The sequence below is a fragment of the Opisthocomus hoazin genome, chromosome 3, assembly GCF_030867145.1.
Source record: "Opisthocomus hoazin isolate bOpiHoa1 chromosome 3, bOpiHoa1.hap1, whole genome shotgun sequence".
NCBI lineage: Eukaryota > Metazoa > Chordata > Aves > Opisthocomiformes > Opisthocomidae > Opisthocomus > Opisthocomus hoazin.
The window spans coordinates 108,605,467-108,628,250 of record NC_134416.1 but is presented as its reverse complement, the minus strand read 5'-3'; the positions used below and the strand labels follow the sequence as shown (position 1 = coordinate 108,628,250).

The 22,784-nt window shown below is 44.8% G+C and overlaps 1 protein-coding gene across 3 annotated transcripts in view; it reads right to left on the bottom strand.

Moving 5' to 3' along the window:
* Positions 1 to 2,526: 2,526 nt before the first annotated feature.
* The window catches only part of LYRM4 (LYR motif containing 4), an 80,704-nt gene continuing 60,446 nt past the window's right edge, over positions 2,527 to 22,784 (bottom strand). For all 3 annotated transcript variants that reach the window (XR_012763539.1, XR_012763538.1, XM_075417201.1), the window contains one exon: positions 2,527 to 2,883. Coding sequence is in view for 1 of the 3 variants with exons in the window: in XM_075417201.1 (XP_075273316.1) it covers positions 2,821 to 2,883 (63 nt within the window). In the remaining 2 variants the exon portion in view is untranslated. The remainder of the gene's footprint in view (positions 2,884 to 22,784) is intronic.

Here is a 22,784-nt window from a genome sequence, read left to right as displayed (position 1 = left end):
GGGCTCGCTGCCTGCACCGGCGACGCCGAGCGGGTGCCCGGCCAGGGGCGGGAGCAGGGCAGGCGGGGACGGGCACAACGCTCGAGTCACCGCGCCTGCGGCTGCGAGTGCTGCGCCGGGCTGCCTGAGCCAGATGGGGCTTCCAAGTATTTTCCTTCCGTAGTTTGTAAAATCTCCATGGGAAAGCCTGGGGTAAGCTACGTTTTTATACAGAACTGGGTCTGTGATGACCACACTACTTCAAATGGACATTAGGCAAGGAAAAAATAATGTTTCTAGGTATCTTCCAGTCACGTACAACTGGCAGGCACATGACTAAGCCTAGTGGAGGGTGCACTTAGATGAGCGTTGGTAAGGCGAGGAAACCAGCAGCTCTGTCGGAAGCAGCGCGCGGACAGACAGACGTCTCAAACGCAGCGATTGTCCTGGGCTTCAGCAGCAAATGCTCACCCTTTGCCAGCTTGGCACTTTGTTAACCATTTAGGTAGTATTGCAACAGGCTTTTGGTCCTTGGCAGCAGGTGTTCTCTTACGTTACTTCTAGTGAGTGATGTATAAATACTGTACGGTGAGCTGATGGCTAATTTGGAATAAGAACTAATTTTTCCTCAACGGAGAAAGTGAGCTGTGTTAACCCCTGCACTACCGATTGTGGAGAGAGGCAAATTACAGAGTCTGAATTTTTTTTTTGTATTTTTCTTGATGGGTGCTCTCTGTAGAACCTATCTTGAAGGTTACTACTGCTCCTTTGCGGGTATAAATAGCTAAGGGAGGCAGCCTGAGTAGTAACCTCGAGACAGGAAGTAGGAGCCGATGGCGGGAATGAGGAGTGCAGTAGCGTTGTGTCTGCCAACAACGCTTCACGACAGAATTTTCAGGCATTAATGGAGAAGTAATCTCCCTTATACATCTGAGGTAATTAGTCAGAAATTTCACATTCCCGTGACTGCACGCCTGTATGACAGCACGTACCACCTACAGCTGTATTCCTGTTGGCAACAACAACAAGGAGCTGCCATGTACAGTTCTAGGGACCAGCTCCTTAGACTGTAAGCCTGGCAGCCCTCCTACGCCTGCCCCCTCTTAACGTGTAAGATGTTCTCACATTTCTCCGAGTCCACTGGAGCCCGTGGAGTAACCAAACCTTTCTTCCCCTACACTTTCACCATTAACTTAAGTGCACTTAATTATCCAGTTGTGAATGTGGAAATTTAAAATACAGACTCTAATGTGTTTTACCTATTAGAATTGAATTCCATTTTAATAAAATGTTCACTAAAAGCAATTTACATTGCAAACCTACACACCTAATAAGAGGAGAATTATTACTGTAATTGCCTTTTATTTAAAAGTGAGAACAGAGGCTACATTTGTAGTCTCAGGTAGTCACAGACTCTTACTCTGTACACTGTATTGTTAATGGCGTGCATGACTGCGTATTTCAATCTAACTGTACAAAAGTATAAAATACATTTTAAATGGTAGTGAGGAATGAGAATTTGTTCTAAATTAGACACTTTGTCTGTCCTCTGCTTTAAACATGTTATCACACAGCATGAACAACGCAAAAAAATAGAAGTTCTAAACAAAGATGAATTTTGGGAAAGCAATGAAAATAAGGGGAGGTTTTAAAAGGCTGCAGTTTTATGGAACCAGTTTTGAGTTTCTGTTTCTCTTCTTAAAAAGCCCCACAACAATCCCCTGAAAAAAGTAAGCTTTTTTTTCTGCATGCTGTTAAAAAAGCTTTGCACCACTCAATTTTTCTGCAAATTTCTAACAGAAAACAAATTCAAGCACAGCAATGACTTGAACAGAACCTGATCAAAATTTTTGCTTGTTTTTTTTTTTAACAGATTGTCTTAAAAGTGTTGATTATTCTACAGATTTAACAATAAGCAATAAGATGCTACACTGAGCGTTCCACTTTGGGTAGGCACAGCCTGCTGCCAATTCATGCCTTACGGCACTCGAGTTGTTGTCGTAGGCAGGTTCTGCTTCTCCGGCAAAATTCAGGAGCTCTGTGCAAAAGGGAAACCTGGCACACAGCGACGTGGTGCTTTCTGCTAATAGCTGCACCTCAACAAATTTAGAAAAGGACTCGGTGGTGAAAATATATTTGAAAGCTCCCAAGCCTTGGTGATGCAAGTCTTACATTCTGCTATTCCGATCTGTTAATTGTTAAAAGTAGGACGAGACTGGGTATTAACTCACGGAAACTAAAGGAAGAGCGAGGGAAATGTTTGTGTCACCTCCTGAAATGCCAAGGGATGCTCTTTACAGAAACCACACAATGCAGCTTGTGATATTTGTAAGGATCAAGGTCCAGGAGACAAACACTCTGTTCATCTCTGGTTTTAACACTTAAAATGAACTATGTATTCAGTCACTTCATTCAGATGCTGTATATTTTTCAATGAAACAGGAACAATAAGAACTTAGTAACTGGGTAAGGAGTTTTAAACCTAACACATCGTTCGTGATCCGTGAGAGGCAAGGCCAGCAGCAGAATAATGTACCTGGTTACACGTAGTTTAATGAAGTTTTATTGTCAAAGTAGGGCAGGAGCTATTCCACCACATGGGACATTCAAGCGAACAGATTTCAAACTACCTTACATGCTATTATAAATCACAGCAATATATTTTAGACATTTGAAACATTAGAAAATAGTACTTTGGTTGCCAAAAACTGAGTCCCTCGGGCATTTCTTCTGCTGAACAGAAAAGCTCAGGCACGTGCAGTGAGTTTACGCGTCTGCATGTGGCACTGTGGGATGCTGAGGATGGTCCAGTGTTGCTCCAGGAGCAGAGTCTTCTCAGAGCTATGTGTTTCCTGGACTCTCAATAACCAGTTTCTGCGTGGAATACAGCTGGCCGATAGTAACCTGAAATCAAACCAAAATATCAGAGAGCAGCCGACACCGGAAAGTAGACATGTTGTAACTTCAGCTTCACAAGAGAGATTAAAAAACCGAAGAACTGAGTAGCCCATATATTAAGCTTTTTTCATAATGATGTTCTTCTTTCTGTTAGCATTTTTCTGTAAATAATACTGTTATCAGCCTAGACCTTAAGAAAAATAACCGATACGTAAAGTATCTGCATATATAAAATCTTGAAACGATGACATTGAGGAATACTGTTCAAATACTTGTATTAAAAGCTAACGCCAGAAGTTACTACGGAGGAAAAGCAAACAGGCTGTGTGTTTAGAAAAATCAAGAGATTAATATAATGAAAAATAAAAAGATGGATACAGTCAGCAGATGCTTGTTACTACGCTTTTTGGGTGAAGAGCCTAGACAATAAATTGCACGGTGTGGTATCGCTTTGCGGTTCCTCATGTAACTCGACCGACAAACGGTGTGAACAGTGACAGAGTTCAGCAGTAACATTTCACACCCGCCGGAACCGACCTCTGCTCGTGAGACGGTGTCCACACCTCACATGTCTGTGCTTTCTGGTGCCGTGAGGAAATAAAAAATGACAAAACAGAAACACTGATGCTTTGATTCCTCTCGTTGCTCAGTACTTTCTAGCCTGCATGGAGCATCGGTAAGCCGCAGCGAGACGGCGTTCGGCACACAGCTCCTCGCTCCACGGCTGAGATGCGGAAGGAAGAAGTTTCATGCAAGCAGGGTAACGTAAGCAGGAGAAGACAATGTTTATTTTAAAAGTATGGATTTTTGAGTCCGGTTTTTAGTATCTGTTACGCCCTTTCTACTTTCTCCCCAAGGCCTGGGTTCACAGTAGCTCTGTGTCCTTTTCACAATAAAAAAGTTTATACATTTAATGATGGAATTAGGACAAAAAAGGCTGGATGCTTAATTACACTAAGCACAATATATTTAGCAGAAATTAATACTGCACAAACTAATCCTGACAGCAAGACAGGCTCTCAAAGTAGTAAAAAATTAGGGAAAGGAATTTTTCAGCATTTTTCATTTACCATTTTTGAGGGGAAAAAATCCTGGAAGCTCTTAAATAAAGACTTCTCATCCATGCCCACACAAAATGTAAATAATATTGCCTTTTAGGAAATGAACTATTTCATCTTGATAAACAGCCTCGTCTGAAACTTGTAATACACTGATATTAATCTTGAAATATTTATTACAAGGGAGCATTTATGAGCCGTTCTTAAAGGAACAGGAGTTCCCCTTGCCGGCACTCTGCTCTAAGCCAGTCACAGCATCTGACCAGCTCCGATTATCTCTGAAATTACCGACGAAGTCTGTCGCACACAGAATATTTAGAATGACGGCCGTACACCACTGTGGCATGTGTCACCAACGGGAGCTCTCAGCTGTCAGCAGGTCGTGGCACTTGTCACAGGACGCTGGTGCTCCGGGTGCCGCGGCAGGCTGCGCGCCCCAGCTGCTGCCTTAGCACAGACCACGCTGCCGCCCCCGACTGCTGGACACCGCGCGTGGAGCCCAAAGGGTCTTTAATCCTTTCCCACACACTGGGGCAAATTTAGTGGGAGGCTCAGAGGGATTACAAAAATGCTGAAACCTGAATTGCTTTTTTTCTCCCCCCCAACTGGGGAGATGGATGAAGGCGTGGGCCTTCCCGCCGCGCTCGCCTGCCCGCCTCCCTCCCCGCAGCCACGCCGTGACGTTTGCAGCTAAACTTTGAAACGGAAGGATGTTTTTTTTCATTTAAACCATTAGCCTTGAATTTCTAACATTATGATCAAGCCTTTCCCATGCACTTTAGACAAAACAAATAGACCTCCCGTTTATAGCTGCTGAAAAGTTCCCACCCACAAGCGCCGGCTGCCTCGGCAGAAGGGCTGCGCCCGTGTTCGCACGCTGACGCCCAGCAACGCCCTGAGCCAACGCCGCGTCCGCACAGGGTCCTCACCCGCGCCGAGCCCAGAGACAGCACGTCAGCAGCAAGCACCGCTGTGGATCCGTCTCCCAGATTGAAGCCTGAAGTGGCCATCTACTGTGTCCTCTCCTCATCGCGAGCGCTCGTGGCTCGTACGCTGCGTGCCATTGACTCTGCTGGCAGGTGGCTGGAAGCCAGCGCGGAGGTCAGTGCCAGGGTATTTTCATTAATCACAGGAAGCTTTTGTGGAAAAAGGCTCTACCATTTGCTCAACAATTTTATTACCCAGAATTTTATTTATCTCTGTAAGGCAACACATTGGAATGAAATTCTGCAGGAAAGAACGCACAGCAAAGAAACACTTTACCATCAGCAGAAGACAATAAATAGAAATATAAAGGCTGCTTTTCAGATCTTACTGAATTATTTGATACTGAAATTCTGCCTGCAAAATTATGTACTAGAAAAATAAGTCTGACAAGTCCAGCCTTCAAAACCTGGCAATTTGTCCTTGTTCAAAGATGTAGTACAAGTCTGTATGGTCAGCTTTTTCTTGAGAACTTGAAAAACTTAATCTTGCCTTCCATCTAAATCCAGGACAAGACTGAGGGTTTCAGAATAGCATTTAGCAGCAGATGTGAGAGAGAACAAATGGGGAAAAAGAAATTACTGAACAGTAAGCACTGGTCCATCCTGCAACCCTGCCACTCTCTGGTCATCAGGTGTTGTGTGTTCATACGGAAACCTGCTTGTGGCTGGCAGCAGCAATCGGGGAGAAGCCGCTTCATGGAGTCTTTCACTGCTATTGGGAAAAAAGCAAGCAGGAGAGGTTTTCCCAGATAACTGAGAGGGAGATGTGTACGGGGAGGTGCAGTAAGAATTCAATACTAGAATAATAAGAATTAAATAGTAGAATTAAGTAAGAAGAATTAAAGAAGTAGAACTAAATTTTGAGAAAAAACCCCAGTGTCCTGAAGACATTCGAAGAACGTGGTATCACCCTAAACATTCAACAAATCCAGTCAAATTGCCAGCTCTGACCTCTGTCCTCGCACGTGGTCTCTGGCTGGCTGGTGCCTGGCTCTCGGGGACACCTGGGGCTGGCGAGCAGGCGGTGGGTGCCTTCCACGCTGCAGATACAGCTGCAGCGGGGAGCCGGGAGGCAGCCTGAATCCTAAGGGTCCTGCCTGTCTGACACAGCCGCTGGAGCCCATCCTGCAGACCCGCTGCCACCGCTCATGAGGTAACTGCTGGAAGGTCTCTTTCAGCTTCTGAAGGTATGGGGCATGTCTTGTGGACTTCATCCATACGAAGATTTTACTCTGCAGCTCAGAGCTGAGTGACTGCTCCTATTTCTGCAGGGCTGAAAATAAGGTGACAGGGTTTCAAAAACTTTTCTAATTTGCCTCGGTTGTTTTAGAGTGCAAGGTTCTGCTCTGAAAACGACGATGGCATCTTTCCTTGGCCGCTCTGTATATACTGAAAACGTCTGTCCACTTTAATAACCACCACATTTCCCTTCTTAGTTGGGTGGGCTCTGCGGCACAAGGGTGGCCAGGCATCTCCTCTTCCCCGTGTGCCTTACAGAATGGTAATTGTGTGGTGAGTAACCCGTGAGCTCTAACAAACCCTGCTGAGCCCTGACGAAGACACTTCTTCTCACTGTCACGGAACTGCTCAGCATTATCTTCCTGCCAGCCCTGACAATCTCTGAGCTACTGGCTGCCGGCCTCGCTGAGGTGCCACTGACAGATTGCGGTGGGGATCCTCTGAGATCGCTCAGGCAGGGAGCCGGGCGGCAGACCGGGGAAAGGCAACGCGCAAAGGGAAGCGGCAACGTCCCGCCAAAGCGTACACCCACACGAGTGGAGCTCAAGAAGGGCGTCCGCAGCTTCGGCAAACAAATGCAAAGTCAAAATGACAAGAAATCTGGCTTCTAATATCTCTTAGCAGGATGGACACACGAGAAGGAACGGCAACGATTTAGGTCGCAGCCTTTGAAGGAATCTCCGCACCTTGCACAGCTGGTGACACATCTCGACTGAGTTTCTCAGCACACAGAAGCACCATCTTCCTAATTGCAATCAGGGTATATTCGTATGTAAATCAACGCAATGTGACTACAGACCCTCCTACCAGTACTTTTACCGTTGCTTTCCAAGCTAAGTCAAGCTAAGAGTCATACGGAGGAGTTTCCCTTCTACGTTTCACTCCATTTGTCACACAAATAACATTAACAAACAGTGTTTGTTTACTTAATAACTCTCCCCTCATTTAAATACGGTTTCTGAAGGAAACTCCAGGGAACAATGCTCTGCCCTCGAAGGCAAACCACCTCCCGGGGGTTCTTCGGGCCGCTGTTCATTTTTGGACGGCCGACACAAGCAGGAGCGGCCCGGCAGGAGGTGGTGCGACGCTCCTGCCCTGCACACCATCACCGCAGTGGCGCAGACAAGGCCTAAACACGCAGAAGTGCCACCACAGCACAGGAATATGAAAACATCCTAAGACAGCAATTCCTCTAGCTCTCAATTATTTAAAAATTTATTTCCCAAGAGGGTCACCATAGGAGAAATAAACAATGTTTCTTTTTTTTTCTTAAATACTGATGATAACTACAGATGGTTTTACATATTAGACACGTTTACATATTATAAATATAGGTTATATATACACACGCATAGATTAAAAATATACAAAAAAATTCTCCATATAAACATAGCCATCTTCTGTCTTTTGTTGCAAATTTGCTTGCAGGGAAGAAATGGTTACCTTATTACAGCCAGAAATCATATCTAAATGCATGCATTTTCATGGTTCTTTATTACAGAGAAAAATGAAGAAGTTCTGTCTATTAATATACCTATACCATACACACACACGTACATGTATATATATATTTTAAATCAGATTGGTTTGTCCTGCGGCACCCGAGAAGTCGGCCGGTGTACGTCACAGGCACACTGCTGAATGTGAACCAGGAGGAGAACTCTCCGGTGACAGTGCGGTCACGTCGCACACACTGCTGCTGATCTTGGCTTTAACACCAGATGAAGAAGCTGCCCATTCCTATTTTCTTGCACTATGATTATAAAATGTTTATTAAATGAATCCTGACAAGAACAGAAATGTACAAGAATAATGATTACTTATAAGAGCCAGGAGCTGTGGTGTAGTTGCTCACCTACTATCTTTCCTGTTGGACGATGCCAACCAATCTGCAATCCTATCACAAATGTAAGTGAACTGGTTATTGTTTTTAAGAAGCATGATCATTTTTCCCATCCCCAAAGTCAGATAAGCTATACATAGCACACTATGGCAAATATTTTCATATTAACTAAACCCAGTTTAATGTTTTTTAAATGAATATGGACAGTGATTTTTGAAATTATCTTTTTTGCAATAATAAATACACCAATGTGGTACATAGTAATTTAAAAAAAACCTCAAACTGAACCCCAAACTCATCAATAATTGTTTACTGCTTTGCCAAATCTTTGTGCTGCTATTATAGGCTGTAGTACCAGCCTTATTTATTTTTGCTTAGAAAAGAATGTTAAAAAACTGCATTTAGCTCCTTAAATACATCGGTTATTCCAGTTCTGGAATCAGTATGGAAAAAACTGTCGGATTTTGGAGACATTTCCCTTGTTTTCAGTGATTCCACTTGTTTACACAGGAATGGGGAAGGAAGAGAAGGGAAGCACGGGGCTGAGAAGTTCAACAACTGTATATTTTAGTTCTGCCTGTGCTTTGCAAATGCTGTTTACTTTGTTCTTTTGTGCCAAAACATCTTTTACAGCTACTGCCACATGAAGCTTTTGAAAAGACAGGAAAAATTAATTAAAAATCAAAAATCAAAATTACTTGTAGCTACCATTTGTCTGGTTTTCACTACGTAGGAAGGTGTGCAGTCGAGTAAACCAGCTAACAGGTGAGAATTTCTTTGAAAGCTCTTTCTCTTAATAATGATAAATTATGTAATTTTTTTAGAATCATACGCACTTGGTACACCTTTATTCAGCCTATCAGAAGCAGGATGACATATTTAAGACTCATTAATTCATTCTGTGGGTCTCCCTCAAGAGATACTCTTCAGTGAACAGAGCAGAGAATCGTATCTAATCCAGCAATGACTAACAAAATAGTGTAAGGATATACACTTACCTGTATTTGTATACGATGATCTACAACAACAAGGAATTATTCTTTTTAAATGCTGGTTATAGCTCAGTTAAGAGCGCCTCTTTCTTTAAAAAATGACACAAACATGCTATTGTTGTTACAAACAACATGGGCATGACAGATGTGGCCTTAGCTCCACACAGCTGCACACTTGATGCAGCTCGAAATGACAAGGAAGGGTCCTCGGCTTTCCCATGTTTTGCTTTCTCAGCTAAGCGGACAAGACCACGTGGAACTTCAGTAAAGGCACAGCATGCTCTTTCACCTCTCTCGTCTCCTGGCAGCCTCTCAGCCTACAGAAAAAAGGAGGGTGGCAAGAAAATGCCACCTTGAAAGTCCAGCAGACGGCCCGGCTGCAGCCTGCTGCAGAGGGGACCTCACACAGGGGCGGGACAGCGGGTCACGGGACAGCGGGTCACGGGACAGCGGGTCACGGGACAGCACGCGGCGACCGGTCTGGGGCTCGAACAGCCAGGTGAAGGTCCGACACAGCGCACACCCAAGGAAGCAGCAGAGCTCTGACCTGGTGGGATCTCTGCAGGCTTTCAGCATCCTGGCAGTCTCCAGGCTCCCACCTCTCCTCTCTTCCCACTCGTCACCTGCTCCCGCATTTCAGCCTCTGGCCATCTCTCTGGCGGTTACACGCAAAACCGCTGCCTCCACCGAGCAGCTCAGACTCTTCGGAAAGCCACACACAGAAGCAGCAGGGCTTCTAAAGAGTCAGTCCCGCGGGGGTGAAGGGGAGAAGCTTAACACAGGCTGATCTTTTCTCAACACAGCGTGCTGAAGAGAAAAATCACTGAGTTGTAAGATGCTGAGCGTGGCAAGGAAAGGAATACAAAACATCAGTACTTGAAAATACCGAGACAAGGGCCTGGATAGCGTTGTGCTGAGCATGGCGTAGCAGGTACTCCAGTAATGCTGAGACATTTGGTATGCAAATGCCCAAACCATTCACAGAGGACCCTACGTTTTTAGCAACTACATAAGCAGAATTCATCAAAGCCGGCGGGAGTGCCTGCCTTACTTTTGTCAGTAGTATAATACAACAGCCAGCCACAAACCACACGTTCTGCACTACATCCAGGAGAATACTGTAACGTTTGTGTATCGCGGGTGAACTCACTCCACAGTGCACGCAAAGTATTGTAAATTGCCATTATAAAAGGAAAGTATTTCACTCCTCGGTGTCCTCTTGGTTCACTAATGGCGAGAGACTTTTGGAACTAAACACTGAAGAAAATTTAGCCCCTATAGACAGGGATAAACAAATAAATATGCTTACTGAAAAGTGTGATAAAGTAATTTCGTAGCACTAACAGGCTTTCATACTGTGCACTACTACACAGCTAAAATGAGCTGCCACTTTATGCTCAACCAAAATGTAAAGACCTTCTTCTACAGCATTTGTATTTGAAGTCAGATGCCAGAAATGCAGCGTTCTGAAAGAATCGACTTCCGCCTTACCTCCTGTGTGAACAAGGGAACGTGGCTGCTGGGAAAAGCTGCAAAACTGTTACACAAGGATGTATATGAATTAGGTTATAGGTTATCTATTGGGACATAGGTTAATGCCTTGCAGAAAATTACTTATCCACTTGCGCCCCTCCACCTCTGTTTTAAATACAGCACATCACCTTCTACATTTATCCTCCCTCCTAGTTCCAGAAAATTTCTGATTTTGCCCCAAATCACTGGAACTTAGAGAAAGTTCCAGAGACAGCGAATGGCACGTGGACTTCCTGTGATTTAACTAAGATTTGCCTGTCTAAATGATGATGTCTAAAGCCTTGAAAAGCTTTCGTGCTTTACCTTCACCATATTTTAAAGTGAATGATCCATAAAGTATCGTGCATGCAAGGCATCAAAGTATGTGCACTGAGAAAGGCTGAACTTCAGCAGCTCAGACGTCCTGAGACAGCAGGTACCAAGGTGTTCAGGACTGAAAAGCAAGACTGGCTGGCTGTAGTTCTGGGAGAACACACCTGAGGGTCTGTGTACACAAAACATGCCAGAGAAAGAAGATGACTGAGCTCACCCAAATCAAAAGCAGTTCAGGAGTGCGCAAGCCCGGCACGGTGAGAACAGCCAAAGTCAATGCCTCTTCAGCGAAGAAAATGCTGTCAGCGCAGTGGCGGCAGGCAATGCAGATTGCTCTAGAAAACGCGTTTGGCTTGGCAGCACGGAAAACCTTGGTGACCTGCTGCCCTTGAAGGCAGCAGCTGTTCTGATCCCACCGGGCCTGTGCTGGCTCCCATTCCAAGCTCGCGCCTGTACCGTGCGTGGCACAATAGCCACCCGCACCCTCACCACACTCCCACTTGGACTCTCCGCAACAAGCAGCGCCGACGTCACCGGCAGGAGCACCGCGCGCGGCTGCGCGCAGCCCCGCAGCCCGGACCCCAGGAGACGAGGGCAAGGCAGCGCGCAGCCCGCATGCTGCTCGCGGCCTGCCCGGGGGCAGCTGGCGCACGCCGCTCCCGCACTGCCCGGCGTCTTACAGGCAGAACGCAGGCAGCGGAAGCGCAGAGAGGTGGAATTACTCCCAGAGCTCAGACCTTAGGTTACCTGCTTGAACAACAGGATTAACTGCAACTAGCAGGAAAGCTGCAGCAATTAAGACAGGCTGGCACAATCACCGACTACAGCAAGATGCACCAAATAAGGCAAATCTTTATCCTTTCACGCCAGACGCACTTGTGTACAGCTGGTAAGGCAACACAGTGTGTAACTAAATAAAACTGGATTTGTTCCTTTATTTATTCTGAAACTTTTCCAATACACCAAACAAACGGGAAAAGTTCAGGTGACTCAGAACTGTAATTCTGTTTAACCCAGCAATTTAAATTTTCTGTTAATGGCCTTTGAGCAACATGAATATCTTTTTTTAAAAGGCATTTTAATCTGCTACTGATGCTATATTTTGGGAGGTAAAAGACATAGTGAGCTGCTGCAGTTTTACATGAATGTATGTTAGCCCCAATTTAACTATTTGATGGTGATACATCTACTTCAAGACTCTGGAGGGCCCTTACTGAGATTCCTAGTGCTGGTTACAGGATGGCACCAGGTACACTGCATTTTGTAAAACTGCCAGGTGCTTTAATATAATTTTAAAGTAACAAGGCCTTTCAGTATTCTGGGGAAAAAGAAAGTCAATCCTGTAACATACACACTTTTCCAAGACATGAGACACAGAGAAACTCCCTTTTTCCCTGTCCTCCAAGAAGGTTAAAACCAAGGATTAAACTTAATTTTGCATAAGGAACCGCTTACTTTAAGGTTCCAGCATGCCTCTTTCTCTGCACTGATGTTACCTGACACACACCTCGGACACAATTACAGGCTGAGCTTTTCTCTGTGCACATTCAAATCACAAAATTAAATTTGAAAGAGCAGAAATAACTAACTGAATTTATCTTTTGAAAATGTATCTGTATTTCCAAAGATAAATTCTGTATTGGATGTGTTTGATTCAATCTGTATCTTCACCCAGAAAGGAGCACCTCATCTGTGTAACCACTTGCATGTCAAGTCCCTCTTGCAGCGTTTGGCTGGTATGTAAGTGTATAAGGAAAGGAGCAAGAGTTTTTATTTTTCTGCATTAACAAGACTCCCTTTTTTGGCAAAATTCTAACAGATTACTAAACTACAGTCATCTGTTCCTGACAGAATCACAAAGATAATTTCCTTGTTTATCTTTCTCTGATGGTGGACATCCAAGGATTTCTCTTTCCTTGCTCAGCCATCACTCTTAGTTTTGTACCTCCAAATCCCACACCTGAAAGTGACCCGAGCTTCCAAGAGCTTTTTTCTTCTCCCCCATCTTTTGGAATAGTTCTAATGAAAGCTGTACGAAACACAACCCCCTGGTTCTCACACCCTCAGGGGAACAGAAGTCATCCCTTGAGCCCTCGGGAATCACAGGCTTCAGCATTTGCAACGTCAGCTGGAAAAAGCGCTGCCTGGGCTGTCTACACTCTTCGAAAACCTGAGTAGGGCACAGATAAGAAAGACAGACCTTTATGTTTTAGGACTGCGAATGGATTTGCTGAATTCAGTCCAGGTTTGTGACTGCGGGTTTTCACTTGCCGTCCATCGTACCGTGGATACCCTGCGACCAGTTCTCTGGTTCGCTCAGTTTCCAGACCAACACCCCAGTCAAAAAACGTGACTCTGATCTACCTTACGGAGCAGTCTCTGCGGAGCCGCAGCTGCAAACGCAGTGAACCGCTCCGTCCCTCCTGAAGACACTCCAGGTGAAGGCGGGTGGACTTCTGCCTTCCTGCAGCCTCCCCCCGAGGCAGGCATCGCCACCCGTCTCTCCGCGCTGAGGCAAACGCCGCGCGTGGCACCGCGCCGAGCCAAACCCAAGCCCGCGCGCTGGAACCTGCCGGAGCTCCGTCCGGTCTCCTGCCACCGACCTGCCCGCCAGCCAGCGAGCTCACGCACAGCCGGTTCCCCACGCAGCTGAGAACTTCCCAGTGCTCCTCAGCCCAGCTCTTCTCACAAACACTAAGAAGAATTAACAAGGGAGAAAATAATTATTTGCAAACCTCTAGCTTTTGAGCAGGAGATATCTGTGTGTGTGTGGATACAGAGTATAGTTTACATTAACTTGTTTAATTGGAATAAACTATAGCGGCACTTTCTTCTTTTTTTGGCAAAGATGAATTACTGGGTTCAGCACAGCTGGTAAGAGCTAATTCTGTACAAAGAGTTCTTTTCAGTAGTGTGGGTGGCAAAATGCTTTCAGCAACTGGCTTAATTAGTTCTTCCTTCTGCGCAATAGCACAGGACAGTTTGCAGAAGGAAAAAAAAAAAAAGAGATTGTAACAGAAGATGTGGTATAAAATAATCCTGTTTATTCTTCTGGTTTTGCCAGTTCTCCCTTATTTCATGCCACACTCCGTGGAGGCTCGCCCCGGTATTTCCCAGCACTGATAACAATTGGGAGTGAGAGGTGAGCACTTCTTCCACACACAGGCAGGGAGCCACCTCTGCTCCTCCGCACAAGACCGAGCAGAGCATTCCTCGAACCACACAGCGCGGCCGAGCGCAGGCGGCAGCGGCGACGGGAGCGCCACAAGGGCCTTCCCCGGAGCAGAGCTGCCCTACGGCTCGCCTGGGAAGCCCGAGCTGCTAGGGACACCCGCTCCCCAGCGCAGCCTCCCCGACACGGATCGTTCATGTGACAAAAAGCGACACGGGTGCCAAGCCCCAGCGTTGGAGCTCCACTGCTCCCAGCCCGCCGGCCGCCACGAAGCAGCACCAGCCGTAACGCGTAGGCACCTTCCTTCCCGTGTCAGCTGCCAGGAGCACTCGGGCTCTCCCTCCAGCACACGCGCCGACGCTCCGCAGCAAGACACAGCTCCTACCAGATAAAAACCGGGCTCGCGAGATCCACTTGACCTTCTGCAGGGCAGCGAGACAGAGGGTGACAGGCCAGGAAAGGCACAGAAATATGGATTTACCTTCACTATAGGCTGTTTAGGAAACGGCTGGAAGCTTTTTCTAGCTGTTCCGTTTTGAACACTGACTCTGGAGCTGTACAGCTGTACTAGGCTGAGTTACAGATCTATGTAAAACGCAATCCAAAGTGTCACAAGCCATTACCGATGGTTCTCTTTCTCCTAACTAGACTGAAGAAAGGCAGGATTATGAAAAACTTCTGTTAGGAAAAACCGAACGTGCAGGGGAAACAAAAAACAAACCTGAAGGAGCAGTTTATGAAGACAAACAAAATAACCAATTAATGAGGAAGATCTCCAGATAGCTGCAAGAAAAAGCAGGCAGTGAAACTGCAAGTAACAGCATTTCGCTGTATCTACAGTTCCTGTTTTATTGGGAAATTATTTTTGTCCTTGCCCATTCATTTCTTTCGGCAGCAAATGGAAGACAAGAAGGTTACTCCTATAGATAATACTAGGCAGAGTGATTAGAAACAAGAACCAATCAAACCTCCTGATAACTGCTCATGGCTCATTGATGGTACAAGCAGCCTGATACCAAGAAAATATTTTCTAACACATGCCTCTCCATAACAGTAGTTAGAAAGCCTGTGGAATTTTGGTCCTCGGAAGGTTGCTGATGGATCGTGAAATGACTGTTCACACACACGTGTGTGGAGGGGAGGAGGAGTCGATTAAGGAGGAATATGTTGTATCAAGGAATTAGCCAGTGAAGAATCCTGTCAGAAATAATCTCTAATACAACACTTTCCAGGTTTTGTGGCTCGACAGCTTACCTATTTCTTAGTGTTCTTTCCATTTATCTGTATAAAAACCTTGGAAAAAAAAGCAAACTGACTATAGACAGAAAACAGTGAAGCTGCTTGCACAAAAGCTATTCTGAGGGACAGAAACGGAAAGCAGAGATTCCTCCATTACCTTTCAGTACTAATCATCTCAGAGTTACTTTTAACAAAAGGAGAGCAAGATTAACTGGCAAGAGATTAAAAGTGATTCTTTAATATATGTATGATGTCCTTTGATATACACAAGCATCCAAAAAAGTCTTGCTCATTCTATGCTAGCTCGTTTATTTTGCTATCTAAAAATACCTTATCAACCTTACATATAAGCCTGTGTACAAAAGCAAACCCCCTTTGGGAAAAAAACAAACAGAAAAGTGAGCCAGCAGATGGCATTGTGGCACTTCAAAAGGCATTCCAGAAAATTCCACTCAAACATGCAAGCCTAAGTACCATGTTTAACCACTTACTGCTTAACCAGTGCAGTATTTTTCTCCTGCTCAATGCTACACATGAACAACTGAATAAACAAAACCACACGATGCAGCTGCACTGGCACACTAGCCCTGAAACAAACCTTCTCTGCTCTGGTTCCCAAATCCAATTAGCTCTGAATGCTACAGTCTACAATCCCAGACTTGAAAAGCTGATCCTTATTCGATGACCAATGTCCCACGAGCCATGGCCACCAAGGGGATACCAGACAGGATGTGATTAGTTGAAAAATAGTTCCTAAAAAGTAATCACATACAAGATCTGACAACCCGTGCAGATGATACTGTTTCTTGCCGTACAGACACTACTGCAGAATAGATATTATCCCGTAAAAATAAATTTCTGGAGTATGGTTACAGGCCTGCCTGGCCTGCATGGAACTGTGATTTGCAGGGGACACCACCTGTGTGCCAGTGAGAAGAGAACTTTGGTTATTTTCTTGTGTCCATTGCTTACTCCCTGCTATCATAAGAGTGCTTGAGGAGGAAGGCCGCCTGACCCATACAAGCCAGACACTTTTTGTGGCCAGATTTGGCCGTTTTGCTCTTACAACTGAACCCATGGAATCCAATTTCCTCCCAAACACATCCAAGTGCTTGAACTTTTTGTCCTTTGGCAGACTCGTAAATGTCGATTCTCCTCATGCAGCCAGTGCTTCATCAGAATCAGAGCTGGAGCATACGCAGAAGTATTCGTGCTCTGATCACACCGAGCGGTATTTTCTCAACCCCTTCAGTGGCTCCTGGTATAGTGGCCAGCTGCTACTAAACAAATCATGCTGTATCTAGTATTTGTTTGTTTTAGAGAATGACAGTTATAGCTGACCCCACAGACAAGAGATTTTTTGAAGATGACTGTTGTCTCAAAATCCACATTGTAAACAATTGGTATAAATCACCTCTGAAATTTTTTTAAATGGGCTTGGTGCTGATTCACCAGAGCTGAGGTCATTGTTTGACCCAGCACCAGTCAAAGGGGATTTTCTCAGATACTGAAAAAATGGTGGCAGCTGTGGTTGTGCCACAGGCTTTCATTGCTATTCCAGACCAAAATTATAGTCAGAAAAAAAAATGCCTGCCCTTACTTGCACAGATGTAGGGAAAATTTGTGGTAGACTCCACACTAACATAGTCTCTGAAGTCTTTCCCCGTTGTTCCACTGCTTATAGGACTGGTAAGTATTTGTGCAGGAGCAACTTCCTAAACCATACCCACCTACAACCACGGAGCATCTGGGCCAGGTGTGGAGCTGAGTCTCATGGTTCCCTCAGGTTGGAGGCTCCCCACTGACAACATCTGTCCAGAAGGAGACAGATGGCCAACTTCTCCATACTTTTCTGCCCACCTGACCTGATGTTCTTCACACCTGTCACTTGGGCAGGTTTAAAACAGGCTGGTAAAATCCCCTGGGTGAATTAAAGAGCTAATTATGCAACAATACTTCTTGGTCCTAAACACTGGGCTTAATCACTGGGGCTCTCTACACCCTTTCACTAAAAAAGCAGACCAACAGAAAATGTATTATCCTCAAGATACTACGTTTGCTAATTCGCTGTGCAATTCCAGGGTTAATTGACAACTTCTTGCCATTTCTGAAAGCAGTTTGACAGAATTTTCCAGGCACTCTGACACTGCCTACAGCAAATCTATGTGAGGTCCAATAATATCTACTGCTCACAAGTAAAAGAAAAAGCTACCAACTCAGCAATAACTATGTTTCTTAAAAAAAAAACTAAAAAAAAAATCTTACAAACTGCGGCACAGGATCTTCTGTACAAATCAGCATTTATAGACTCATTTATTTCTTTCTTTGTTGCAAGCTCACAACCCAATCAATAGTTACATCAGAATACACCAGCAAGGACAAAGTGCAAAGCAGAAGCAGAGTTAGCCAATCAGGAATTTCTTTAAACTGCAAGCATACAAATCAAATTTAACTAGCAAATTAAAATATTCTAATCTTGCTTTTTGAGTATGTGTATTCTCCCCTCCACAAACTCATTCTTTAACTGCACAATTAGCTCTAGGAAACTTCTTTCAAGTGACATTTAAACCATTTTCCTAAGCCTAGTAGGCTTTTATGGTTATACTGTCTGCATTTGCGCTGGTAGCAAGTTCACTTTTACAGCGGAGTAGAGATATGAAGTTCCCACAAGTTCCTACGGACACCCAGCAACCACCTACAGGAGCAAACCAAAGGAATGGCTTCTCGGGAAGCAAGGCTACAGCTTAAGTGCAAGTCTCTCTGTTTAGCCACCGGAGAATCAATTCAGGAGAGGGAAGTGGTAAATGTTTCAACTACAGGGTAAACTTACATAAGACCTTTTAAGTGATGAGAGAACCACGATAATTGAGCCGTAAGACCCAACAACACAGAAAAGCAGATTTCCTAAATTCACATGTCCACAAACTATCTTTTTAAAGTTCAGACAGGACAGACCAGCAAGCTACCAAAAAGTAAGAGTCATGTCCAGCTCCCAGGTGTTCCTCCCCATGCAGTGGGTAGGTACCTCATCACCTACCTTTCATTACTGGTCCCCACTTCCAGTGCCAGCTACAACTACCTTCTGCTAAACACAGGGCAAAAGCCACGTAATGTGATGGTTGCAAACTGAAGTCACTCCTTTCCTGCAAAGTCACACCGTATCTTGTCCCACGGGGTGGCAAACACCTGCCCATCTCTCTCTAGTTTAGACACAAACCCTCTAACATGTACAAACTGGAAGCACTCACCACAGGAGCTTGTATCTCACTGTGTTACTTTGTCCCAGCTGATGTTAAGGGACATAAATTCAATTTTTTTTCAGCCATGGAGGGAAGCACTGAATTGTTAAAGCATATTGTAAGAGACAGACTAAAACTTGCCCTCATTACTACAGCCTGCCTGAGTCAATATGCAAGTATTACAAAACCTCCCATGCAAGCTGAGGAAGCTAATCTTAGAAACAAGAGTGAGAAACACCGTGCTTTCATCAAAAAATGCTTTTCCTTTGAACTTCTGACTAGGCAGTAATAATGTATTAACCATTTTAGGGAGAAACTGTCTCAGGAAATACAGTGATAGCACATTTATGATTTTCAGGGTCTCAGATGATCTTTGACATAATTTCTCCTTAGGTTCCCCCTTCCCACCATCCAGCTAAACTCTGATCCCTTAGTTCTAAAGCGGTGCCAAGTTTCCTTTCAGTACGAAGGCTACGAAGAACTGCAGAACAACTCCTTAAGTTGTGGTCTAGTTAGAAAAGCACAGAGCAAAACAGTCTGAGCAGATGCAATGTTTGTTCTGGCTCATGTTAGATTAATGAGCTTTCTACTTTATGGTTTTATACCTGAAAAGTGAATTAATGCATTTTCAGTCTTTGCCTTGCTCTCCTTCAAAATAAAAAAGGTGCAGCCCCTGCACACGATAGAGCCCCGCAGTAATCCTGCCGAAGAGGTACCGCTCTTACGTCAAGGACCTCGAGCAGCTCATCCACGCCAGAATCTGGTCCAGGAGGAAAGCAAAGTCAGGCCACTCTGGGTCTGACAGTGGACCCTAGGTTCTTGAGTACGGGTTTCTAAGGCAAAAGTCAGTCAAATGCATAGAATAAAATGATGGTGTTCAACAGCGTCCAGTGTCCGCCCTGCAGTTACTGGTTCATGGTAAGGGGACTGGGGGAAGCGAAGCTATTTCCTAACGTGACAGCAAATCATCACTTCCAGGTCTGTTCAGTAATACCCACTGAGAAGGGCAGAAGCAAGGGCTAGCAGGCCAGAGCTAACATAAATAAAACAAGTAAAACCAAACAATGGTCAATGTTAACTATCTTTTTGAGGGTAAAAAGATACTGGTAAAATCTGGCAATAAATCAGAAATGATCCATTATTTTCATAAGAGACAAGACCTTTCCATCCATTTCAAAACACAAAGACCCCTCGAAGTCAGACACGATTTACTGCTAAGTTAAATGATGGGAAAGAAAATGCTACACACAAGTGCCCAGAATGTTAACACACTGCATTTGCTTTTATCTCCATAAATGACCATCCCTACACTGTTAAACGCTGAGAACACCAATTTTTATTGAACGTGTTTTGATTCTGCTGTAAAAATATAAGTAGGAAAAAAAGTCCCTGGCATGGAGATGTGGTCTCTCTGTGCCAATAATGCTAGTCAATATTACCATGTAAGTTTTTAATGATTCACTATACTGTTTGATTATCCACTCCCAAAAAACACCTTAATTAGCAGAAATATTGACTTTACAATGTTCAGTCCTACAAGCTTAAGAAATATGAGCCGATAAACCTAGTCCTGAATAATAAAAAATTAAACTGATACAGTAATAAAATTGTAACAAAGGGAAAACGTCCTCCTGCATCTAAATTGAGTTGCAGCAGAGAATGTTTTAAACAATTTGAGTTTGAATCCTGCTGAGGCAATCATTTCTGGAGCGCTGCCTTGCCAAGCAAGTCACCAAGTGCTCCTTCCGAGGATGTGACTGTACTGTTGCCACGACGTCCTGTCTGTTCCAAACAGTCTCCCCAAAGCACAACAGAGTCATACCACAAAGCAGACGGTGCCAAAGGTCTAGCTGACAAGCTTTTCCTATCAAGGAGAAAAGCCACCTGGTCCAATTTCAGTTTTTAACAAGAATGACAGAAAGTTAGTATTTTGTCATTCAGCATACAAAAAAATCCTGTCAACAATTTTTCCCAGATTTCTATCTAAAAAATAATCTTTCTCCTTCTCTTTTATACGAATAGGAAATTCTGAGCATCTTTTTGGTCTCAGAAACCATAGCATAGTTACAGTCAATGGGCATATGTTTAAAATATCAAAAAGAACTCCACTCTTTATAACGTTAACACTAACAGGCAGCCTTTAAAGTCTGAAAGGACAAGCATAACACGTTAATGTTACCTCCTGTTTTAAAGCCACAGTATTGCCAGTAATGCCCCAGATAAAGCTGTAGCTATTTGAGCTACAGAACCTTCACTTTTAAATTCTGCATTTGTGCAAGCGTATTTGAAACACAATGTTAGCTGCCTTCTATAATAAAAGATTAAACAGCCTCATTAAGTGCTCAGAATGATCGTTTAGTACAAGAGTCTTGTCACTTCATATGTTCTGGTAAAAAAGTAGACACCCTCCCACAAACACCCCCAACCTACAGGACCAACCTACAGCGCTAGGTCAGCACTCACAGAGGAGGAGGGAGCAAACCCTTTTTAAGTAAAAAGAACACATTTTAATCCGTTCTTCCTTGAAAGTAAATGTGTGTCTCAGAAGAGATCAAAAGCACGTCTTAGCTGTAAGTCAGTCCTTACGTAAAGAACTAAAGTAAATAATTAAATCCTAGCTAATATTTGACAGTTGCTGCCTTATGGAAACACTGAGGTCTGCGAGGACAGTGGCAGAGTGATTAAATGATAGAACAGTATGCCAGCTGTCGAAGAAGTTAAAAACCAACAGCCTGTACAACAGCCACAACAAAACAGATCAACAGGACAACGGCAAGCGGTGGCACAGCATGACCAGAAACGCGTGCGTAGAAGAGGCTTTAGTTCCTGGTGCAGCATCTCAGCGAGTGCCTCCGTTCTCCAGCGTCCTGAGGGCAGTGAGACCCACCGAGGCTGAGCCCACCTAACAAATTACGTTTGTCTAAACATCAGCTTGGGAACTCTTCCCCCCGCCCTTTTCTCTTCAAAGAGATTTTTGGCAGCGTTTCTGAGCGGTGGGTGTCCGAGCGTGCCCCCTCCCCGCGGCGCGGAGCAGCAGCCCCGGGGCCCCGCTGCCTGCCGCTCCCCGACGCCCAGGGGTATCGGAGGGTGCTGCGGGTGCACCGACGTGTCCGTAACGCCCGTCTGGAGTCACAGGCACAGCGACTCTCCAACAGCACCTCAGCCAGAGCACACGCCGGCACATTTCCTGGCCGCTTGCAAGAACCAAGACTCCGGACCCCGACTCCCTTGCTTCTCCAGAAAAATGCATCACAAAGTTCAAACCAACTGGTGGGGCAGGCTACGGAAGGTACCAAACCCTCCTCTGCCTGTACACGTACAGGAGACGGTCTGAGGAAGTTAGGGAAGGGAAACTGGGGGGGCTGCTGGTGTAAGCACAACCCCGGGCAGATCCGCCCCGAAAGACGTGTAATGGAGAGCTGTAAGGACGGGCAGCATCAGCCAAGCGCAGACACGGGCTACGTCTCTGGCTGTCGTCAGCAGCAGGCAACTGTGAGAGCGGCAGCCAGAGTGCAGCTCATTCGGGGAGCTTCTGGGGGATGGCTCCAGGCTAGGGTAGGAACACAACTACAGCCACCCCACCGGCTGCCCTCCCACCCCAAGCCAGCAACGCTGCAGCAGCTCAAGCTTTCAACACGCTGTTCCAAAGTTTTCCTTCACATTGTTTTAGCTTTAGGTACGTTTTTGTCCATCTTACCTTGACTTTATTGAGAAGATTAATGATGAAAACCAGATCTATTGGAACTTGCTCCTGTACGTGAATGGTACCTTCAAAGTTCATCCAGGACCTGGCAACAGAATCCTTAAGGCCGCTAATAAAACTCCTAAATGCTTTATTTACAGGGGGGCAGCACACTGCTTGTACTGATCCTTATCTATGTACCAGAAAAACCTTGACATCTTCCACAGTTAGTAGAATTTATTGAGAAATTAATACATAGGACAGGTAGATGCGCAGACTTCATTAATAAGGCAGCAAATAATGCAAACATTATCTACTTAAAAATAATTAGGTAAATAGATCCCTATAGGGAAAGCAGAAATGAACTGGGTACTGACTTCTACCTGTTACTACAGCTTCCAATTCTCACTTTTTTAGTGTTTTGTACTAAGCACTGCGGACTGTTTTCAGCACTGCAAACTTTCTCCTTAAATGAGTAATTTGGAAAAAACAGGTTCAGTTTTGTGACAGCACACTTCATCATGGGTAATTCAAAACGTTTTGCCAAATGGATCAGCTAGATTTCACAAGTTTGCTGTGATGTAATCAACAACACCAACTTTTTTAACCCCG